Source organism: Schistocerca americana, chromosome 8 (assembly GCF_021461395.2).
Source record: "Schistocerca americana isolate TAMUIC-IGC-003095 chromosome 8, iqSchAmer2.1, whole genome shotgun sequence".
NCBI classification, from domain to species: domain Eukaryota; kingdom Metazoa; phylum Arthropoda; class Insecta; order Orthoptera; family Acrididae; genus Schistocerca; species Schistocerca americana.
Genome location: NC_060126.1, coordinates 433,942,370 through 433,968,106, shown reverse-complemented (window position 1 = coordinate 433,968,106; position 25,737 = coordinate 433,942,370). Strand labels below are relative to the sequence as shown.

At 45.5% G+C, this 25,737-nt stretch overlaps 1 protein-coding gene across 1 annotated transcript in view; it reads left to right on the top strand.

Annotated features, from left to right (window-relative positions):
• The first annotated feature begins 251 nt into the window (after positions 1–251).
• The window catches only part of LOC124545899 (sterile alpha motif domain-containing protein 1-like), a 127,980-nt gene continuing 102,494 nt past the window's right edge, over positions 252–25,737 (top strand). Inside the window, exon 1 of the mRNA XM_047124859.1 lies at positions 252–364. Coding sequence (XP_046980815.1) covers positions 252–364 — 113 coding nt within the window. The remainder of the gene's footprint in view (positions 365–25,737) is intronic.

Below are 25,737 nucleotides of genomic sequence, written 5' to 3'. Positions count from 1 at the left end.
TAGTACGGCAGAAGCGCCGAATATATTCCCAAAGTGGTGCGAGAGTGGCGGGCCCTGGCGGCCTCGTTTACAGGCTGGGGCAGACAGTGTCGGCATTTAAGGCGGGACCGGCGCCGCTACGGCAGTTGCTGACGGAGTGTACCGGGCCGGAGACAGTCAGACGGACCCGTCCTCTGACAGCAGCGTCGCTGCGCGCCGTAAAGGGTGACAGGGGGCACCGCTAGGCGGGCGCCAGCCGCGGCTCTACTGACATGGCGCTGGGCTGGCGAGCGGCGGGCAGCGGCCCGGAGGCTGCGCCGGCGCCGACGATTATGCAGCCAGGCCACGCGACGCGACGTCTGCGGCCGCGGGGTCAGCCGGGAGAGTACCGGGAGTAGCTTCCAGACTCAGCTGCGTCCATCCGAACCACTCAGTGATCAACTGTGTTGCATGCAGTATGACGCCCCTTCCTTACTTCAGCAATACACTGATGTGACTAAAGTCACTGGATAGCGATATGCACGCATACTATCGCGTACACAAGGTGTATTAAAGTGCCGTGCATTGACGGTGTTGTGTACATAGTTCCGCGTAGTCAGCGCGTACACAACTCTCCCACTAGAGCGCGAACCACTAAGCACAACAGCGCAGGCGCAGCGCTCGTCCGTCTCCGCACTACGAGATGGCGCTATCATAGTCACGGACCAAATTCTGCTTCCGCCGATCCGCGTATTAATATGTAACGCAGCCAATGAGATTGCTGCTAACGTAGAACCTTTTCTCCTCGCGGATCACACTCGCACAGTGATAAATGAACGCGAGAGGTATTATAACGAGTGTACAGACCTCAGATTGGTCAGTCTGCATCAGTCTGTACTAGTCTATAGTCAAGTTTCAGTCTGCGCCGAATAACATTACCATATTCCTGTACATAGGCATGAAGATAAATGATAAGACACTTTTGTCAAGTATCAGAGATATATGTGAGAATAAGATTAACGTACCAATACCAAATGAACTTCAGATTGTCAATTGTAAATAGCATCCAGAACCAAGTTAAGTAATTTTTATGCTTGTTATTATTTTTTATAAATGTGTGCGAAAATTAATCAAGTTCTGTTTAGAGTTGGTCACCGTCCATCTGCTACTCTAAGCGTGCAAGTGGCATTTCTATCATCTGACCTAATGGCAGAAGATAAAAACGCCACGATAAGACCACGAGACATATTGCTGACACTCGCCTTCTTCCTTAGAGCGAGAAGTCAAATAATCTGATGGTGTGTGTACTGAAGGTCTTACAGTACGCACACCACAGATGGAGCTATCATTTGTGCTCAAGTAATTCACGTCAAAAGGTTTTCAATGTGATTGTGGTGGTTAATCCATCCTAATCAGCCAATTACTGTTGAGCGGGAGGGCCAGACCACATAAGCAACATTGACAGTTTACAACAACAACACTTTTATTAACTTTTCTTTGGCCAAATAAAATTTTATCTTTAAAATTCAAAATCCTTAAAGCCGTGGGCAACCACCCTATTCAAAGAACAACATTAATCTTTAACCAAGCATTAAGTGACTTACAAGCTAATTAAATTCTATACACAGTAAATCTCCCAAAAGGAGACTACAATAATGAGATAAAGTTTAACCAATAATGGATATCACAAATTTTTTTAACACCAAAGAAAATACCAACAGATACACCCCTTCGTGACACATTTTCAAAACAGGTGACGTCACATAGGCACGGGCAAATTCAAGTAGCAGAAGGGGGGCCCACTGGACCCCGACCAGAGGCAGCTAGACCCAGAAACCACAGCAAGCGGGCGAGCTGTACAGGGTGCCGCACACAGTAAACTATAACACACTGGACAAAAAGTTCTTAGGGCCCGTGCTACTATGCAGTTTCAGTGAAAAGAGGGGGGACGGGGAGAGAAAACGGCAAACATTAATTCCTCAAACGGTATTTCACGAACATTAAAATAAAATAATCAAGGGTGAATCAATAACTAATGCCTTTAACCTTACAGGACGAGGGCGAATAGCATAATACCAAGTCAGCTTAGAAATTTAAACCACTCTAGTAGGTTAACATATGCTCACTAAAACTGCGGAGCTCATTTAAATTAGCCTTTAACAGGATACTGATAAACTTAAAGAGTCAAGTAAGGTTACCTTTTCACAGTTTCCGAGTTAACAAGTAATGCAACTAAATAACACAGAACGTACAGTTTCAATGTTAAGCCTGTACTTTGAACCAACTATAACAACGTCCACACGGCTCACTGTACCAGGAAAAATATTACAGTTTCACCATACTGGCTTATGTTGTCCGTTACTCCGAACAGCAATAGTACAAATTAATACACCTCGCTTATTCGGACTGTATCACATCACAAAATCCAGATAAACATTTAACCAAACACAATAACACGTGTTTACTTAAACAGCACTAAATAGAGGGGACCTTTTGGTTGGCAAGAGAACAGTTTCCAGTCATGGTGCCGATACTTGGGAAGCAAAGATCACTATAATATGCGCACCAAAAACATGAGAAGCAATTCTCACAAAATATTTTATAAAATCCTTTACAGATCCAAATCAGGGCCGAACGATTCGATTCGGGTAACGTGGCCGAATCCAGTTCCCACACTGCAAACCAGGTTCGGTCTTGCAAACGTGTCGAACACACCACAGCCTCTGCGTCGTGCCCCGGCCTGCTCAACCACGCTCGCTTCCGATTCTCACGCGCCGCGCGGCTCTCCGGCTGTCCCCTTTCTCGCCCTCACGCCCGTCGCGGCCAAAAGTCACGTCAAACAGCCGAGCCCAAAGATCACACCATGCCCACCCGATCGATCAATCAATCAGTGATTATGGCCGCATAACGGGGATTAACAGACTTTGAACGCGGAATCGTAGATGGAGCAACATTCATAGGACATTCCATTTCGGAAATCGTCGGGGAATTCAATATTCCGAGAGGCACAGTGTCAAGAGTGTGTGGAGAATACGTTTCACAACAACGCTGCGACCGACGGCCTTCACTTAACGACCGATAGCAGCGACAATTACGTAAAGTTGTCAGTGCTAACAGACAAGAAATACTGCATTAAATAGCCGCAGAAATCAATGTAGGGCATAAGATGAACGTATCCGTTACGACAGTGCACCGAAATTTGGCGTCAATGAGGTGTAGCAGCAGACGATCGACGCGAGTGGCTTTGCTAACGTCACATCGCCTGCAACTCCTCTCCTGGGCTCGTGACGACATCCGTTGGACCCTAGAAGACTGAAAGACCGTAGCCTCGTCAGATGAGTCCAGATTTGAGCTGGTAAGAGCTGATGGGACGGTTTCAGTGAGGCGCAGAGCTCACGTAGCCGTGGATCCAACGCGCTGTGCAAGTTGGTGGTGGCTCCATAACGGTGTGTCCTTTGTTTACTTAGCTGATCATTGACTGGAAATGTCTGCAGCTCGTGATCTATTGGCTAACATTGCTGCCTGCGGATCATGGGGCCCCGAGTTCGATTCCCAGCTGGGTTCGGGATTTTCTCTGCCTGAGGACTGGGTCCTTGTGCTGTCCTCATCATTTCATCATCATCATCATTCGTGACAGTGGCTAGATTCGATTAAGTATAAAATCGGATTGTGTAGAAAAAAGGGTTAGAGTGTGGAGCAGACTCCACGAAGCCACGGATCCCAGTTGTCAACAAGGTACTGTGCAAGCTAGTGGTCACTCCACAGTAGAGTGGTCTGTGTTCACATCGAATAGACTCTGGCCGAACTGAATCGATCATTGACTGAAAATGGCTATGCTCGGCTGCTTGGACACCATTTGCAACCATTCGTGGACTCCACCTTACCGAGCAACGATGGAAATTTTATGGATGACTATTGGTTCGAAGGAAATTGTGGACAGTTTGAGAAAAAAAAAATACACCATCCAGACCACCCGACATGAATCCAATCGAACAGTTATAGAACACAATCTAGAGGTCCGTTCGTGCACAAAATCGTGCATCGGTAACACTTTTGTAATTATGGACTTGCTGTAGAGGCAGCATGGCACAATATTTCTGCAGGTGACTTCCAACGACTTGTTGAGTGCATGCCAAGTCGAGTTCCTGCATTACGCCGGGCAAAAGGAGGATGTATCCTATGACATTTGTGACCTCAGTGTAAGATATTTTTGTTTATACACACATAAAAAATACTTTTGCATCACCCCGATTCCCAGAACTCCTGAACATAGACGTTGACTGTGGATATTCTATCACAGACACAGTCCCTTTGACTGTTCACAGATGTCACTAAACCCGCCCAAAGGTGTAATCAACGATGCATGAGCAGCGCCAATTAGACGGAGGGAGTCCGACAGCCGATCAGTCCCAGTCATTCCACCAGGAAGGGGGTACACAGATCGTGTTGTCTGTAGTTCAACCGTGCCTAGACGGTCAATACCGCGGTTCGATCGCGATTGCGTCAGGAAGGGCTCTCAACAAGGGAAGTGTCCAGCTGTCTCGGAGTGAACGAAAGCGATGTTGTTCGGACATGAAGAAGATACAGAGAGACAGGAACTGTCGACAATACGTCTCGTTCAGGCCGCCCAAGGGCTACTACCGCAGTGAACGACCGCTACCCACGGATTATGGCTCTGAGGAACCCTGACAGCAACGCCACCATGTTGAATAACGCTTTGCGTGCAGCCACAGGACGTCGTGTTACGACTCAAACTGTTCGCAGTAGGCTGCATGATGCGTAACTTCACTCCAGACGTCCATGGCGACGTCCATCTTTGGAAACACGACACCATGCAGCGCGGTACAGAGTGGCCCAGCAACATGCTGAACAGACCGCTTAGGACTGGCATCACTTTCCCTTCACCGATGAGCGTCGCATATGCCTTCTACCAGACAATCGTCGGAGATGTGTTTGGAGGCATCCCGGCCAGGCTGAACGCCTTAGACACACTGTCCAGCGAGTGTGGCAAGGTGGAAGTTACCGGATATTTTGGCGTGGCATTATGTGAGGCCGACGTACGCCGCTGGCAGTCATGGAAGGCGCCGTAACAGCTGTGCGATACGTGAATGCCATCCTCCGACCGATAGTGCAACCATATCGGCAGCATATTGGAGAGGGAATTCGCCCCCCCCCCCCCCTTCGCCCACATCTTGTGAATTGCTTCCTTCAGGATGACGAGTCGCCAGCATGTTCTCCAGACATGTACTCTATCGATCATAGCTGGAATAGATTGAAAAGGGCTGTTTATGGACGACGTGTCACACAAACCATTCTGAGGGATCTACGCCGAATCGCCGTTGAGGAGCCGGCCTCAGTGGCCGAGCGGTTCTAGCCGCTTCAGTCTGGCACCGCGTGACCGCTACGGTCGCAGGTTCGAATCCTGTCTCTGGCATGGATATCTGTGATGTCCTTAGGTTAGTTAGGTCTAAGTAGTTCTAAGTTCTAGGGGACTGATGACCTCAGACATTGTCCCATAGTGCTCAGAGCCATTTTGAAGCCGTTGAGGAGTGGGACAATCTCAACCAACAGTGCCTTGATAAAGTTGTGGATACTATGCCACGACGAGTACAATCATGCATCAGTAGAAGAGGACGTGCTACTGGTTATTGGAGGTACCGGTGTGTACAGTAATCTGCACCACCACCTCCGAAGGTCTCGCTGTATGCTCATACAACATGCAATGTGTGGTTTTCATCAGCAATGAAAAGGGTGCAAATGATGTTTATGTTGATCTTTATTCCAATTTTCAATATAGATTCCGGAACTCTCGGAACCGAGGTGATGCAATACTTTTATTGGTGTGTATAGTTCACGTTGGCATTGCATAAAAACATTCACTGTTTAGCAAGCAATGTATATTCAAGTGCAAGACAGATGACATCAAACAACTGGAAAATGTTTACTTAGCTGTTTAATACGAAATCAATCTTCAGAGGAGTTAAAATATTGCGTAACGTATTTGATGCCGGTGGTGTTAATTGATAAGTCATAGAGGTGACAGTTACTCTGTCAGAAAATGTGGGTTACTTACCTTTCCACATACAATGTCACACCAAGTTACAGCTTTCCATGAAAGTTTCAACACGTAAGACATAGAACTCTTTTCATTGTCTATCTGCTGGAAACATTGCAGAGAGATTTACTGGCGTTAACGCGGTCTATGTAAAGAATGGTCTGACGCAGTTAACGCCTGCGGACGACATATACATGAGACACTTTTTCTTGCTAAACTTGTAAAATTTTAAAATTTAAAACTTCTTCTTATATTGCAACGTCGAATACTTACTGATGTTGGGCCGGGCGAGGTGGTCTAGCGGTTCTAGGCGCGCAGTCTGGAACCGCGCGACTGCTACGGTCGCAGGTTCGAATCCTGCCTCGGGCATGGATGTGTGTGATGTCCTTAGGTTGGTTAGGTTTAAGTAGTTCTAAGTTCTAGGGGACTGATGACCACAGTAGTTAAGTCCCATAGTGCTCAGAGCCATTTGAACCATTTACTGATGTTGTTGTTGTGGTCTTCAGTCCTGAAACTGGTTTGATGCAGCTCTCCATGCTACTCTATCCTGTGCAAGCTTCTTCATCTCCCAGTACCTACTGCAATCTACATCCTTTTGAATCTGATTAGTATATTCATCTCTTGGTCTCCCACTACGATTTTTACCCTCCACGCTGCCCTCCAATGCTAAATTTGTGATCCCTTGATGCCTCAGAACATGTCCTACCAACCGGTCCCTTCTTCTAGTCAAGTTGTGCCACAAACTCATCTTCTCGCCAATTCTATTCAATACCTCCACATTAGTTATGTGATCTACCAATCTAATCTTCAGCATTCTTCTGTAGCACTACATTTCGAAAGCTTCTATTCTCTTCTTGTCCAAACTATTTATCGTCTATGTTTCACTTCCATACATGGCTACACTCCATACAAATACTTTCAGTAACGACTTCCTGACACTTAAATCTATACTCGATGTTAACAAATTTCTCTTCTTCAGAATCGCTTTCCTTTCCATTGCCAGACTCCATTTTATATCCTCTGTACTTCGACCATCATCAATTATTTTGCTCCCCAAACAGCAAAACTCCTTTACTACTTTAAGAGTCTCATTTCCTAATCTAATTCCGTCAGCATCACCCGACTTAATTCGACTATCCTCGTTTTGCTTTTGTTGATGTTCATCTTATATCCTCCTTTCAGGACACTGTCCATTACCTTCAACTGCTCTTCCAAGTCCTTTGCTGTCTCTAACAGAATTACGATGTCAACATACTGATATCAGAAACATTTTACATATTGATGTAAGACATATAAAATTATAAATGGTAACCTGAGATTTACTTGCAGTCGAAACAGTCCTTTAAAATGGCTAATAAATAATATGGTTTTGTCGAATAAGAACTGACTGTTGAATTTTTGTAAATTAATCTTCAAAGTGCTTTCTTTCCCATAAAGCTAACTTAATCGATACATAAACGAAAAATACATTTACGGCAGCATTTACGATCGAGGGTTAGAAACGTTCGTAAATATCCACAGTGCTAGATTATGTAGTTTACAAACGAAAACAAGACTAAATCTGGCCAGAATTTGGGTGGGACCATGTACTTCACTACCTGGGAAAAAGTTCCGTCAGACCCTGTTTTATTACAGCAGAATGTCGACACACTCTTATTGTCGAAAGAGACATCATGCTGCATTACACTTTACAGGTGGATCAAAGTGACTACTGGCCATTAAAATTGCTATACCACGAAGATGAAGCGCTACAGACGCGAAATTTCACCGACAGAAAGAAGAGGCTGTGATATGCAAATGATTAGGTTTTCAGAGCATTCACATAAGGTTGGCGCCGGTGGCGACACCTGCATCGTGATGACATGAGGAAAGTTTCCAGCCGATTTCCCATACACAAACAGCAGTTGACCGACGTTACCTGGTAAAACGTTGTTGTGATGCCTCGTGCAAGGAGGAGAAATGTGTACCATCACGTTTCCGTCTTTGATAAAGGTCGGAGTGTAGCCTATTGCGATTACGGTTTATCGTATCGCGACATTGCTGCTCGCGTTGGTCGAGATCCAATGACTGTTAGCAGAATATGGAATCGGTGGGTTCAGGAGGGTAATACGGAACGCCGTGCTGGATCCCAACAACCTCGTATCACCAACAGTCGAAATGACAGGCATCTTATCCGCATGGCTGCAACGGACGTGCAGCCGCGTCTCGATCCCTGAGACAACAGATGGGGACTTTTGCAAGACAACAACCATCTGCGCGAACAGTTCGACGACGTTTACAGCAGCATGGACTATCAGCTCGGATACCATGGCTGCGGTTACCCTTGACGCTGCATCACAGACAGGAGCGCCTGAATGGTGTATTCAACGACGAACCTGGGTGCACGAATGGCAAAACGTCATTTTTTCAGATGAATCCAGGTTCTATTTACAGCATCATGATGGTCGCATCCGTGTTTGGCGACATCGCGCTGAACGCACATTGGGAGCGTGTATTCGTCATCGCCATACTGGCGTATCACCCGGCGTGATGGTTGGGGTGCCATTGGTTACACGTCGCGCTCACCTCTTGTTCGCATTAACGACACTTTGAACAGTGGACGTTACATTTCAGATGTGTTACGACCCGTGGCTCTACCCTTCATTCGATCCCTGCGAAACCCTACATTTCAGCAGGATAATGCACGACCGCATGTTGCAGGTCGTGTACGGCCATTTCTGGATACAGAAAATGTTCGACTGCTGCCCTGGCCAGCACATTCTCCGGATCTCTCACCAATTAAAAATGTCTGGTCAATGGTGGCCGAGCAACTGGCTCATCACAATACGCCAGTCACTACTCTAGATGAACTGTGGTATCGTGTTGAAGCTGCATGGGCAGCTGTACCTGTACATGCCATCCACGCTCTGTTTGACTGAATGCCCAGGCGTATCAAGGCCGTTATTATGGCCAGATGTGGTTGTTATGGGTACTGATTTCTCAAGTTCTATGCACCCAAATTGCGTGAAAATGCAATCGCATGTCAGTTCTAGTATAATATATTTGTCCAATGAATACACGTTTATCATCTGCATTTCTTCTTGGTGTAGCAATTTTAATGGCTAGTAGTGTAGAAACAAACGCGAAGGTTGAAGCGCGGATGACCGTATGATTCTTATGGGCAAAACGTTTAGATTTGAATCTGGCTCTGTATGGACCACATGCAGTGCCAAAAATTTTACCAAGGCCACACAGACGTGTATGATGCTGATCGAGAACGACGCCCGCGTACACCGATGTCCACCACAGACGACAAAATCCAGGCAGTCGAGGAACTGCGATCCACAGCAGTGGCAGAGTGACTGCCGAGGACACCGCTCAACACATCCGCATCTCAATAGGCAGTGCTCATTTCACAGTCCGAGATCGCCTGCAGTATCGTAAATTGTACTCACGCTGCGTTCCGTCATCACTGTCAACTGCCCACAAACGCACAAGGTTAACGGCGTCTCCGGACTTCCTTGAATGTCGCTCCGTGGTAAGCAATGTATTCCTAAGCCGGATAATAGTGGGCGTGGGTCAATTATTTCACATTACCGGCGAAGAGGTATCTCCTCGGCTCCGCGGAAGAAATGCAAAGTTTGGCCATTTACAAGGAGATGAAGGCCACCGTTTTCTAAGAATGTGAAGGAGTTGTGAACACAGAGGTTGTGACAGAGGGCACAATCATTACTGCCGATTCGTAATGTGCAGCACTGAAAGTGCTGTGCAGCGCCATGAAGAATAAGAGGCGTAAAAAATTAAGCAAAGGCATTGTTCTCCTGCACGTCAATGCAACTTCCCACACGGCGCCTCCGACACAAGCCTTGCTTCGGCGTTCTCAATGGCAGGCTTGGAGTCGTCCACTATACACTCAAGATAGTTCACCGTTCGATTTCCATACGAGGTGAATTCAAGTTCTAAGGCCTCCGGCCGGCCGCGGTGTTCTAGCGGTTCTAGGCGCGCAGTCCGGAACCGCGCGACTGCTACGGTCGCAGGTTCGAATGCTGCCTCGGGCATGGATGTGTGTGATGTCCTTAGGTTAGTTAGGTTTAAGTAGTTCTAAGTTCTAGGGGACTGATGACCACAGTAGTTAAGTTCCATAGTGCTCAGAGCCATTTGAACCATTTTTTCTAAGGCCTCCGATTTTTTTTCTAATTAACTACTCACCCGAAATCGATGAAACTGGCGTTACTTTTCGACGTAATCGCCCTGCAGACGTACACATTTTTCGCAACGCTGACGCCATGATTCCATGGGAGCGGCGAAGGCTTCTGTAGGAGTCTGTTTTGACCACTGGAAAATCGCTGAGGCAATAGCAGCACGGCTGGTGAATGTGCGGCCACGGAGAGTGTCTTTCATTGTTGGAAAAAGCCAAAAGTCACTAGGAGCCAGGTCAGGTGAGTAGGGAGCATGAGGAATCACTTCAAAGTTGTTACCACGAAGAGACTGTTGCGTAACGTTAGCTCGATGTGCGGGTGCGTTGTCTTGGTGAAACAGCACACACACAGCCCTTCCCGGACGTTTTTGTTGCAGTGCAGGAAGGAATTTGTTCTTCAAAACATTTTCGTAGGATGCACCTGTTACCTTAGTGCCCTTTGGAACGCAATGGGTAAGGATTACGCCCTCGCTGTCCCGGAACATGGACACCATCATTTTTTCAGCACTGGCGGTTACCCGAAATTTTTTTGGTGGCGGTGAATCTGTGTGCTTCCATTGAGCTGACTGGCGCTTTGTTTCTGGATTGAAAAATGGCATCCACGTCTCATCCATTGTCACAACCGACGAAAAGAAAGTCCCATTCATGCTGTTGTTGTGCGTCGACATTGCTTGGCAACATGCCACACAGGCAGCCATGTGGTCGTCCGTCAGCTTTCGTGGCACCCACCTGGATGACACTTCTCGCATTTTCAGGTCGTCATGCAGGATTGTGTGCGCAGAACCCACAAAAATGCCAACTCTGGAGGCGATCTGTTCAACAGTCATTCGGCGATCCCCCAAAACAATTCTCTCCACTTTCTCGATCGTGTCGTCAGACCGGCTTGTGCGAGCCCGAGGTTGTTTCGGTTTGTTGTCACACGATGTTCTGCCTTCATTAAACTGTCGCACCCACGAACGCACTTTCGACACATCCATAACTCCATCACCACATGTCTCCTTCAACTGTCGATGAATTTCATTGGTTTCACGCCACACAAATTCAGAAAACGAATGACTGCACGCTGTTCAAGTAAGGAAAACGTCGCCATTTTAAGTATTTAAAACAGTTCTCATTCTCGCCGCTGGCGGTAAAATTCCGTCTGCCGTACGGTGCTGCCATCTCTGGGACGTATTGACAATGAACGAAGCCTCATTTTAAAACAATGCTCATGTTTCTATCTATTTCCAGTCCGGCTAAAAAAAATCGGAGGCCTTAGAACTTGAATGCACCTCGTACTATCAGCAAGTTGGAAGAACATTTGGGGGAAATAGATTTTCCAAATATTGGGGTTTTCACACGGCGGTTCTAAAAGGGCCGCATGACTAAGAAGCGGATTTCTGTCGTCGAGGAATTTAAAGATTGGTAGAACGTTCCGACTCTTGTTTGCAGGAACTTGGAGACAATGTTGAAAACTAGTGTCTTGTCTTTGATTTAGCTTCAAGTGCATAAAAATGGTTCAAATGGCTCTGAGCACTATGGGACTCAACTGCTGTGGTCATCAGTCCCCTAGAACTTAGAGCTACTTAAACCTAACTAATCTAAGGACATCACACACATCTATGCCCGAGGCTGCATTCGAACCTGCAACCGTAGCGGTCGCGCGGTTCCGGACTGTAGCGCCTAGAACCGCTTGGCCACTCCGGCCGGCTTTCAAGTGCAGATCTGCATTTAGTAAAAGCTATGTGGCATGCCATGATAACGCGTAATAACGAATTACTACGCCCAGGGCTGTTTTAAGACCCAAGCTTGGGGAGCTAAACTGAGAGGGGCGCCCGAGGAGTCCAAGTGCAAAATTATGGAACAGAAGTGTATCGTGGTTAAAGGACAAAATTAACGCATGTAAAACTACACGACAATCGAAACAAAAACTGTACTATAGACATGGGTCCCAGACGAATCCTTTGCGTCGTAAATGCCAGTGTATTGGCAAGAAGCTCCACTGACTTCACTCTGAAATATTTTCACACTTACTACAAACGTGTTTGAATAGTCAGCTGCTCGATTAATTCCACACCAAACTGGACTCAAATTTCATTCATGGCGTACTTTAACAAGAAATACGTTGCTACTTCAGCAATTTACGAGATACAATTTACTGATGAGTTTTCTTTACGTGTCACAGCGTATAAAGTAAAGCAGTGTGCTATTTTTAATACATTCCAAGATGCTACTCCAGGCGGGTGTAAAATGAATGTGCGCAACGGAAAATAATAAACGCTAAAATGAAGATTTGGCCCTGTCTGACTACCCCCTGAACCAAACCTTAGGATCTATTAATTCTATAAATTACAATCTAAACATAAATCAATGAGGAAGGCACTAATCCTCCTAAATGATAAACGTTGTTGCTGTTTATATATTTATTGTAGATTGAAAAAAGCCTTTATATTACAAAGTTTACATTTCCTAAGTAAATTACTGATCAGTTGCCCGACTTTGCCCCTTATTATGACTTCGAGGTCTAATATCAACAACGGGAAATGACTGACATCATCTACATACCAAACACTAGAAGACACTACTTTCAAAGATGATCTACGGTGGTGTGGAATCTCAGTGGAAATAAACTAACGTGATCACAGTTGTTTAGCTTTTATAGCCCTAATAAGTCGAATCAATTTGTGATATCACCGTATGTACTGCGTCCGGTGCTTCAAAGTGATGGTTCTCGTACTCGTCTGCGACGATGGAAGAACTCCAGCCACATTAAACTCTTTCAGGCACTAGGACGGCAGAAGGCGGTCCTCTGACTAATATACTCTAATACTGTCTTCTCCTCTCTATGTTCTACAGACAAGGAACGCGAACTCCCAGCCACAAAGACGAAGTTCAGATAACGTCTCAACATAAGCATAGGCAGAGGAAGTGCTATCAATTACTGAACGCTGCGTACTCAACGACGACTTCCAACCCGGAGGTGAAGTCCAGAGTCATATAGGTTCGCAACTGTACAGTGCCTAACTGTTCTAACTATAAACTCTACTGAGAGCAAAGACAGCAAGTCCGTCTGTACCAACAAAAGCTGATATCGTGCGACCATCACACACGGGAGCTCACAACGGAAGACCGCTTCTCTCCACCGCTGGCATCCCAGCAAGGCTCGGCTCCCCACCATCGTAATTCCAAAAACGAATCATATTCCCGAAATCACGGAATATTCTCCCTCTCTACAGAATCTTCCGGACGCCGACCAACCATATTTTAGTCTTTTGTCGTCCAGCGCGGAAAGTTTGCGAGGAAAAACCTATACTTATACAATGGTACCCTTCTGAGTAAAAATCCTTGGAAATAACCCAGCCTGCGTGGTTTCCGAGGTGCTGCTTCTTCGTTCCTCTCACCCGCGTCCAAGATTCCAAAGTATAATCCTTCCGGTTGGGCCAAAAAACCGCCCGGTCGCGACTATAACGCGCTCCAGCGCTTAGGTGCTACAACGTCCGTCTTGGTATTTCCTGTGTTTAAGCAGGACCAACACACCTGTGTGGGCCTTCCACCCAGGGCTTGAGTTTCGTCTGCCGTTTCATTTCCACTGGCGTTCCAACCTCTACTAGTATAATAATAAAGACACTCCGTCACCTTTCATGCAATAAGCTTTAACAATTGTTTACAAGGCGTACGTGACAATGTTAGTCTCCTTCAAATATTCATATATACGATGTACTGTTATCCAATAATACCTAATGTGGTTGTAGATCACAGCAAAGTATGTGGATGAGTCCTTGTAAGGTGCGAAATTATAGACACCTTACAACATCAATACAAAAATATATAATACTTTATTCTATTTGTGTCACGTTTTTTCCTGGGCAAACTGTTTCTTTATGATACATTTAAAACTTCCATTATCAAACTAAATAAATCACAGAAATTTTGTATTTCCATTTTGTCCACTCAGTTTGACAGATAACAAATACTTATTGAAGCTAGAACAGTAGAGTATGTGTAATTATTTCTGCTTTCATTTAAATCTCTTAAGAATCTCATGAATTATCTTAAATGGAAATAAATTGTTTCTTCTTCTAATATTGAGCACTGGAATAAGATTCAGTATTTTTTCTGTTTCAGCGAAACTTTTATGTAGTGGCTGTATGTTTAAAAAAATAGTCCACGACCACTAGGTTTATATTTATTTTAAAAGACCTTACCAAGGCAAATTTCTGAAGAACATAGGATAGGACTCCAAATGATGTCACTTATGTGGAAAAATCTTCTATAAGCAGCCCTAAGTACATCACACGTTCGCTTCTGAACAGACATTTTGTGATGGTTCATTTGTAAATTGTAAATTTCACCGAAATAATTCCTTCGTTGCGTTGTCTTTTGGAGGGTTTTTTATGTATATGTTTTGGGCTCTGTCTTTTGGTTCTTATTTAGCTTAAGGATAATTCTGTGGTTAGTTTCCTTTAAATTAAATTTTATATTTCTTGTATCTGGCACTGATTCACATTCCACACTTTTCTGCTCAGTAATTAAATCTTCTTAATAATTTACCACATCATAATTTTCTGTTTCACCAATTTCTCTATTTTTACGTCTTTAATTATTATTTAGTCTTTTGCACCAATGATACTACGTTCCCACTACACTATTACACCAAGCCGCTTCCACTATTGGCGCAGACAGTTCAGATGCATAAATGTAAGTTTCAGGACAAAATTATTGTCCTCTCCACTATGGTTGCCACGTGTAATGCAGCTGTTGGCTTCTAATACATGAACACCTTTCCCGTTAAGCACTATTGACCGTAGGTTAACTGGACACCGAACATAATGTTACAAAAACAATAATTTAAAGCTCGTGTGGTGCTGTACTTTCAGGTGTGTATTTTTGAAATCAAATAATTCATTGGAATCACACAATACAATCCAGGTTGACGAAGGTATGATCAGTTATTTATAGTAAGAACTACCAGCATTGTATTTACGTAAAACAACCACTTGGCATATCCATAAGAAAGCATCCAAACCCAAACATTTATGCATAGTTCTATTATTAACCATACAGAAAAATAATATTGCAAACTTTGGAAACAATATGCTGCTGAAATAACTGATCAGCTAAAAGAATATGTTGAACTGATTCTGACAGCTTTTCAATACACAATGTTATCAAACAATTTCATAAAAGGAAAGTAGTGTCTTTGAAAATGAGTTTCGAAGCAAACTAACATTAATAAATTTAAATGACTCTACTCGATATTCTAATTTCACATTAGTGCTACAGTCAATTCAATCCGTAAAATACACTCCTGGAAATTGAAATAAGAACACCGTGAATTCATTGTCCCAGGAAGGGGAAACTTTATTGACACATTCCTGGGGTCAGATACATCACATGATCACACTGACAGAACCACAGGCACATAGACACAGGCAACAGAGCATGCACAATGTCGGCACTAGTACAGTGTATATCCACCTTTCGCAGCAATGCAGGCTGCTATTCTCCCATGGAGACGATCGTAGAGATGCTGGATGTAGTCCTGTGGAACGGCTTGCCATGCCATTTCCACCTGGCGCCTCAGTTGGACCAGCTTTCGTGCTGGACGTGCAGACCGCGTGAGACGACGCTTCATCCAGTCCCAAACATGCTCAATGGGGGACAGATCCGGAGATCTTGCTGGCCAGGGTAGTTGACTTACACCTTCTAGAGCACGTTGGGTGGCACGGGATACATGCGGACGTGCATTGTCCTGTTGGAACAGCAAGTTCCCTTGCCAGTCTAGGAATGGTAGAACGATGGGTTCGATGACGGTTTGGATGTACCGTGCACTATTCAGTGTCCCCTCGACGATCACCAGTGGTGTACGGCCAGTGTAGGAGATCGCTCCCCACACCATGATGCCGGGTGTTGGCCCTGTGTGCCTCGGTCGTATGCAGTCCTGATTGTGGCGCTCAGCTGCACGGCGCCAAACACGCATACGACCATCATTGGCACCAAGGCAGAAGCGACTCTCATCGCTGAAGACGACACGTCTCCATTCGTCCCTCCATTCACGCCTGTCGCGACACCACTGGAGGCGGGCTGCACGATGTTGGGGCGTGAGCGGAAGACGACCTAAAGGTGTGCGGGACCGTGTCCCAGCTTCATGGAGACGGTTGCGAATGGTCCTCGCCGATACCCCAGGAGCAACAGTGTCCCTAATTTGCTGGGAAGTGGCGGTGCGGTCCCCTACGGCACTGCGTAGGGCCCTACGGTCTTGGCGTGCATCCGTGCATCGCTGCGGTCCGGTCCCAGGTCGACGGGCACGTGCACCTTCCTCCGACCACTGGCGACAACATCGATGTACTGTGGAGATCTCACGCCCCACGTGTTGAGCAATTCGGCGGTATGTCCACCCGGCCTCCCGCATGCCCACTATACGCCCTCGCTCAAAGTCCGTCAACTGCACATACGGTTCACGTCCACGCTGTCGCGGCATGCTACCAGTGTTAAAGACTGCGATGGAGCTCCGTATGCCACGGCAAACTGGCTGACACTGACGGCGGCGGTGCACAAATGCTGCGCAGCTAGCGCCATTCGACGGCCAACACCGCGGTTCCTGGTGTGTCCGCTGTGCCGTGCGTGTGATCATTGCTTGTACAGCCCTCTCGCAGTGTCAGGAGCAAGTATGGTGGGTCTGACACACCGGTGTCAATGTGTTCTTTTTTCCATTTCCAGGAGTGTATTTGGCAAGACTCTGAAATCACACACGACAGTTCATTTTTAAAATTCCTATTCCTCTCTCTCTCTTTCTGTAACACATTGCCTCGAGCATAATTTTGTGCCCACCAATAATTCGCATTAGGCAGGTTCCTCCATCCACTGCAAATATTGCTACTTGTAACAACATAATGCCACCCACAACTTAGCACTGCTGATCACACACAATGCTGACAACTGACATTATTCATTTCCTTGCTTGACAACAAATAACGAACTTTGTCCTACCTCGTTAGGCTCACTTTCAAAAGTAAACAACTTGTTGACAAATAAATACTGTTTTTCATACTAAACATTTGCATATTATGTTAAGCTCCAAAATACACTACTGGCCTTTAAAATGGCTACACCACGAAAATGACGTGCTACAGACGCGAAATTTAACCGACAGGAAGAAGATTCTGTGATACGCAAATGATTAGATTTTCAGAGCATTCACATAAGGTTGGCGCCGGTGGCGACACCTACAACGTGCTGACATGAGAAAAGTTTCCAACCGATTTCTCATACACAAACAGCAGTTGACCGGCGTTGCCTGGTGAAATGTTGCTGTGATGCCTCGTGTAAGGAGGAGAAATGCGTACCATCACGTTTCCAATTATGATAAAGTCCGGATTGTCGCCTATCGCGACTGCGGTTTATCGTATCGCGACATAGCTGCTCGCGTTGGTCGAGATCCAATGACTGTTACCAGAATATGGAATCGGTGGGTTCAGGAGGGTAACATGGAACGCTGAGCTGAATCCCAACGGCCTCGTATCACTAGCAGTCGAGATGACAGGCATCTTATCCGCATGGCTGTAACGGATCGTGCAGCTACGTCTCGATCACTGAGTCAACAGATGGGGACGTTTGCAAGACAACAACCATCTGCACGAACAGTTCGACGACGTTTGCAGCAGCGTGGACTATCAGCTCGGAGACCATGGCTGCGGTTACCCTTGACGCTGCATCACAGACAGGAGCGCCTGCGATGGTGTACTCAACGACGAACCTGGGTGCACGAATGGCAAAACGTCATTTTTTCGGGTGAATCCAGGTTCTGTTTACAGCCTTATGATGGTCGCATCCGTGTTTGGCAACATCGCGGAGAACGCACATTGGAAGCGTATATTCGTCATCGCCATACTGGTGTATCACCCGGCGTGATAGTATGGGGTGCCATTGGTTACACGTCTCGGTCACCTCTTGTTCGCATTGACGGCACTTTGAACAGTGGACGTTACATTTCAGATGTGTTACGACCCGTGGCTCTACCCTTCATTCAGTCCCTGCGAAACCCTACATTTCAGCAGGATAATGCACGACCGCATGTTGCAGGTGCTGTACTTGCCTTTCTGGATAGAGAAAATGTTCGACTGCTGCCCTGGCCAACACATTCTCCAGATCTCTCACCAGTTGAAAACGTCTGGTCAATGATGGCCGAGCAACTGGCTCATCACAATACGCCAGTCACTACTCTAGATGAACTGTGGTATCGTGTTGAAGCTGCATGGGCAGCTGTACCTGTACACGCCATCCAAGCTCTGTTTGACTCAATGCCCAGGCATATCAAGGCCGTTATTACGGCCAGAGGTGGTTGTTCTGGGTACTGATTTCTCAGGACCTATGCACCCAAATTGTGCGAGAATGTAATCACACGTCAGTTCTAGTATAATATATTTGTCCAATGAATACCCGTTTATCATCTGCATTTCTTCTTGGTGTAACAATTTTAATGGTCAGTAGTGTATTTAAAGCTCAAAAATAGATTTAAAAACGTATTACTAAAAAACAATGAAGAAAAAAATTCACATCCATCCAAAAACGAAATACGTGGCTATTGATTTTCAGGAGGGAAACCTTACCAGGTAGAACAGATAGTAGAAATAGGCAAGATGCAAAAGAAGGGTAGCGCGTTTTGTCACAAATTACACTGTTCCGTTTAGTAAACGTCAGAGCGTGAGAGAGACACTCATCCAGCTCCAGTGGCAGACGGCATAAGAGTGGCGTTGTTCATAATGGCGTGGTGTACCGTTACCATTCCGAAAGCGTACCTTCGTAGCAGAGCCAGCCAGCATGCCACTTTCTCCTATCCAGTTTCATCAGTCTCCTTACTTGTTTGATGCGGCCCGCCACGAATTCCCGTTCTGTATCAGCCTGTTCATGTCAGAGCTGCACTTCCACTCAACGTCCTCAAATACTTCCTGTATGTGTTCCACCCTCTGTCTTCTGGTTTTACTCTCTGCAATTTCCTCTAGTACCATAGAGGTTATTGGCTGATGTCTTAACGTGCGTCCTGTCGTCCAGTTCCTTTTCCTTGTCAGTGTTTCCCATATGTTCAAAAATGGTTCAAATGGCTCTGAGCACTATGCGACTTCTGAGGTCATCAGTCGCCTAAAACTTAGAACTAATTAAACCTAACTAACCTAAGGACATCACACACATCCATGCCCGAGGCAGGATTCGAACTTGCGACCGTAGCGGTCGCTCGGTTCCAGACTGCAGCGCCTAGAACCGCACGGCCATTCGGCCGGCTTACATATGTTCGTTTCATCCCCGATCCTGCGGAGAACCTTTTCATTACATCTGCAGCTACATGGATACTCTGCAATTACATTTAATTGCCTGACAGAGGATTCTGCGAACCACCTTCACAATTCTCTATTATTCCGATCTCGTATAGCGAGCCGAAAGAACGAACACCTATATCTTTCCATGCGAGCTCTGATGTCCTCTATTTAATCACGGTGATCGTTTTTCCCTGTGTAGGGCGGCGTCAACAAAATATTTTCGCAGTCGGAGGAGAAAGTTGGTAATTGGAATTTCGTGAGAAGATTCCTCCGCAGTGAAAAACGCTTTTGTTTTAATGATGTCCATCCCAAATCCTGTATCATTTTACTGGTACTCTCTCCCCTACTTCGCGATAATACAAAACGTCCTGCCCTTCTTTGAACTTTGTCGATGTACTCTGTTAATTGTACCTGATAAGGAGCCCACACGGTGCAGCCGTATTCTAAAGGGGGACGGACAAATGTAGCGTAAGCAAGTGATCATAATTTTTTGGCTCATCAGAGAATCTGGTGGGACAGTTTTTGCGGTCAGGTGTGTGCTTTCCTTTAATCTACAACTATTTGATCGTAAAGTGTCTGATCAGTCTGCCCTCCCTACGAATCCGTAGCGTAAAAAAAGTAAATGGGCATGTGAAGAAATTGACAATAATTAGACCTTTTTTCTTCTTTCTTTCTTTTCTTCTCTTCATTTACTCTGTACACATGTCTCAGATGATTTGTCCTTTTGTTTTGTAGTATGCAAAAGTATCAATTTGTGTTGCATCTTCTCTGTAGTGCTTTTGTGTAATGGGCTGTGTGACGCCAAATGTAACGTGCAGAGCTGTTGTATGATGTGTGATGCGAGAGTGACGTCAATGGTTGGCACTGAGTGGACGAACTCGAGTGTGTTGTATAATCGTGATAGACAGAAGCACATGAAAATTTATGGCCGCGTTCTTATTTCTCGGTCACGGTTTAGACTGCATTCCAACGTAGACCTTATGAAAGAAAATGTTAGACTGTGAATTATGTGCACTTCATTGAGTGTCATAAACAGCAGTGACAATGTACACCCGAATGGAGCAATGACTGTCGCGAGAACTGAACCGTTTCATATAGCCGAGTTACTTAAGTTAATGCACTTCAAAGTTATTACCTTCAGTGCAGCTTAATGAGTTTCCACATGTGTTAAAACATTAACTATCACCGTGGGGAGTTCTAAACGGTTTGTAATGTGTGGTATTGCTTCCCGCCAGAACGGTGAATTCGCTGCCGTGGTGCTAACGCAAAAAGTGGACCAACTGTGATTTCGCGATGTGCGAGTCAAAGCGAATTTTGTACTGCTTAATAACTGTGTACGGGACGTTTATAACGGAGCCGTGCGTGTGAAAGACGCCATTGATGACCACATAAGAACTTGGATGTAGACAACACCAAGAGGATGTTTCCATGGCAGTTTCATGGCCGGTGAAGCTACAGTAATTACGCGGCCAGCACCAACAAGCTGCCGCTGATGTCAAAACCCATCGACAACAAAGAGACTCACAGTGCAAAGCACTCTACCCCTGTAACGACTCAAAGCATTTCACGCGATTTCAATTACAATTTCTTTCTTTTGTAACGTACATTGTTACTATTGGTTTCCTTAAAAATAATTGTAGTGTCATTGGCGTGTGTTTGCAGTCTGCGTTGGCATTGTTGGTTCTGTCATTAACAGTAGTCATTACCATTTTCTACCTCAATCTTTCTCTTGTTCTTTATGGTAGCTGTTGTTACGCGCATTCTAATGTATTTTTTGGATGGATATTTTTTTTCTACGAATATGAACAGCGCTTGTATCAGACGCATTTACGTGTTGTTGTTTTTTTGTGGTTTGTGGTATACCACGTAAGCTGAGGTTTTCGCCGTAGAGTACACTATACGAAACATAGGCGGCTCGGCTGCTGTTGTGGCAAGACAAGCCAGAGATGGGAATTTTGAATCTGACACCTGGTAGCTACGTAAACTGTGTTTACACTCAATAAGATGTCATATTATGACGTACTCATGACCAAGTCCGAGTTTATTTGCTACTTACAACTGAACAGAATTATAGCCATTTTTTAAATTATTTACGTGAGTTTTCACGTTTTATGTACTTTTGGTGTTAGTTACCAAACTCTGACGTGATGAATTTTCCCTAGTTTGGAAGTAAAACGGGTTCTTTTGACTTTAAATAGTTGCAGTTCAAGGACAAAATTACGCAAAGTAGATGTCTAGGACAGTTTTTTTTATGTATGGCTCAGTTTGAGACAGGAATAGATAACACAGCAGGGATTGGATTAATTTCATTACACTACTGAGTCATTTTCCTCACTGGCAGGACTCGAACCGGTGCCGCCAGCCTGGTAGCCATGAATCTCAGACGCTGTGCTGCTGTCGCTTGGTCGAAAATGACTAACATTACAGGTAAGGGAAGTAAGCATAAAACTTCACCATCGACTTTCTTGGGCACAAGGTATCTAGGGGGACAAGTCGTCCTACAATACACCTCAGTCTCATCGCAATCAGTGATTAACGGATCTGATTGTGCCCTTGGTAAGAGAGCTTCTGCCTCCGGCGGCAAGAGTGCGACTCGATATGGCGCTACAGCGGCTCCGAGAAAAGGACGAAAGGACGTTTCAGCTGCGAAAGCGTTCGCGGTATGCTACAGCTAAGACCAATGAGTTGCAGTTTTCAACTACATCTACTTCTACAAAGACGGTGTCAATTATTGAACTATATGAAATAAAATCTTCGTAACTTCTGAACGTTTTCCGTCAAGACGTTCATACTACACGGGTGGCAGCGAAGCATTATGAGAATTACACTACCGGCCATTAAAAGCGCTATACCAAGAAGAAATGCAGATGATAAACGGGTATTCATTGGACAAATATATTACGCTGGAACTGACATGTGACTACATTTTCACGCAATTTGGGTGCATAGATCCTGAGAAATTAGTACCCAGAACAACCACCTCTGGCCGTGATAACGACCTTGATACGCCTGGGCATTGAGCCAAACAGAGCTTGGATGGCGTGTACATGTACAGCTGCCCATGCAGCTTCAACACGATACCACAGTTCATCAAGAGTAGTGACTGGCTCGGCCACCTTTGACCAGACGTTTTCGGTTGGTGAGAGCTCTGGAGAATGTGATGGCTAGGGCAGCAGTCGAACATTTTCTGTATCCAGAAAGGCACGCACAGGACCTGCAACATGCGGTCGTGCATTGTCCTGCTGAAATGTAGGGTTTCGCAGGGATCGAATGCAGGGTAGAGTCACGGGTCGTAACATATCTCAAATGTAACGTCCACTGTTCAAAGTGCCGTCAATGCGAACAAGAGGTGAGCGAGACGTGTAACCAATGGCACCCCACACCATCACGCCAGGTGATACGCCAGTATGGCGATGACGAATACACGCTTCCAATGTGCGTTCACCGCGATGTCATCAAACACGGATGCGACCATCATGATGCCGTAAACAGAACCTGGATTCATCAGAAAAAATGACGTTTTGCCATTCGTGCACCCAGGTTCGTCGTTGTGTACACCATCGCAGGCGCTCCTGTCTGTGATGCAGCGTCAAGGGTAACCGCAGCGAAGGTCTCCGAGCTGATTAGTCCATGCTGCTGCAAGCGTCGTCGAACTGTTCGTGCAGATGGTTGTTGTCTTGCAAACGTACCCATCTGTTGACTCAGGGATCGAGACGTGGCTGCACGACCCGTTACAGCCATGCGGATAAGATGACTGTCATCTCGAATGCTAGTGATACGAGGCCGTTGGGATCCAGCACGGCGTTCCGTATACCTCCTGAACCCACCGATTCCATATTCTGCTAACAGTCACTGGATCTCGACCAACGCGAGCAGCAATGTCGCGGTACGTTATACCGTAATCGCGATAAGCTACAATCGGACCTTTATCAAAGTCGGAAACGTGATGGTACGCATTCTCCTCCTTACACGAGGCATCACAACAACGTTTCACCAGGCAACGCCGGTTAACTGCTGTTTGTCTATGAGAATTAGGTTGGAAACTTTCCTCATGTTAGCACGTTGTAGGTGTCGCCACCGGCGCCAACCTTGTGTGAATGCTCTGAAAAGCTAATCATTTGCATATCACAGCATCGTCTTCCTGTCGGTTAAATTTCTCGTCTGTAGCACGTCGTTTTCGTGGTGTATCAATTTTAATGGCCAGCAGTATAGCATGGTTTGGTTTAGCGACGAAGCCCATTTTCATTTGGATGTGTTCGTCAATATGCAAAACTAGTGCATTTGGAGGACTGAGCAACCGGATTTTCTGATGGAAAAGCGTCTTCACCCTCAATGGGTGACTGCGTGTTGTGCAATGTCCAGTAGCGGAATAAACGGTGCGATATTACTTGATGGTGCGGTGACTACCGAGAGGTACGTGAAGATTTTGGAAGATGATTGCATCCCTATTATCCAAAGTATTCCTGATTTCGACAAGACGTGGCTCATGCAAGATGGAACTCGAAGCAGGAGAGTATTTGATGTCCTGAAGGAGCACTCTGAGAACCATATTCCGGCTCTGGAGTACCCAGAGGCGACTGGCATGGGCTTCAATTGGCCGCGATATTCTCCAGATCTGAACACATGAGACTCCATTTTGTGGGGCTATATTAATGACAAGATTTACGGCAATAACACCAAATACCATTGCCGATATGAAACAGCCATTCAGGAGGCCATCGACAGTATGAACGTTCCGACACTTCAGTGGGTCATGTAGAATTTCGCTATGCACCTGCGCCATATCATCGCCAATGATGACAAGCATATCGAACATGTCATAACCTAAATCCGAACATCTGTAGCGACGTTTACATGTTGAATAAAGTGTGTGCACGCAGTAGTTCGTAACTAATTTACGTTTCCTTCATATACGAGGGCTATCCACAAAGTAAATTACGTTTTGGAATTAAAAATAAATAAAGTATTGGAAATTTTATTTTATTATATACAGATGAAAGCCACACTTAAATTCTACTTTTCTACATAGTTGCCATTTAAATTAAGGCACTTACCGTAGTGATGGACGAGCTTGGAAATTTCATTGTCGTAAAATTCGGCCGCCTGCGCCTTTAACCTCGTGGTTACCTCTTCTTGAAGCTGTGCGTCGTCATCAAAGCGCAGCATAGCCAACCACTTCTTCATTGCTGGGAATAAGTGGAAGTCGCTCGGTGCCAGGTCGGGACTGTACGACGGATGAGGAAACAACTCCCACTTAAAAGATTCGAGAACTTCTCGAGTGGCATTTGCCGTGTGGGCCCGGGCGTTGTCGTGAATCAGCAAGATCTTTGAGCCCAACTTTCCCCTGTGCTTGTTTTGTATTGCTCTTCTGAGGTTGTGCAGAGTTTGGCAATACCTTTGAGAATTTATTGTAGTGCCTCTTCCCAGGAAATCCACAAAAATCACACCATTTCTGTCACAAAAGACAGTCATTACGTGGTTGAAGGCGCAGGCGGCCGAATTTTACGACAAAGGAATTTCCGAGCTCGTCCATCGCTGCGATAAGTGCCTTAATTTAAATGGCAACTATGTAGAAAAGTAGTATTTAAGTGTGGCTTTCATTTGTGTATAATAAAAAAAATTCCAATACTTTATTTATTTTTAATTCCAAAACGTAATGTACTTTGTGGATAGCCCTCGTAGTTCAATAACTGTCACTCTGTACATACTGCACAAGCTACCATACGGTAAATGTCGGAGGACACTTTGTACATTACTAGTCATTTCCTTCCCCGTCCCATTCGCGAACGGAGCGAGTATTAAACGACTGTCTATATGCCTCATTACGAACCCTAATTTCTCTTACCTCCTCCTCACACACCACACGCTAAATGTACGTTGGCGGTAGTATAATCGTTCTGCAGTCAGCCGCAAATGCTGGTTCTCTAACGTTTCTCGGTACTGTTCCGCGAAAAGAACGACGTCCTGCCTCCACGGATTAACATTTCAGTTTCGCGATGCATCAAATTTACCAGCATGCGTTTGAATTGCTGTGATGTCTTCCTTTAAACCGACCTCGTGGGGATCTAATACACTAGAGCAGCAGTCTTGAATGGATCGTGCTAGTCTTCTATACGCTCTGTCCTTTATAGATGAGCTACACTTTCTTACAGCTCTCCCAATAAAGCGAAGTCGACCATTCCCTTTTGCTACTACCAGCCTCACATGCTCGTTGCATTTCATATCGGTCTGTTACGTCACACACACACACACAC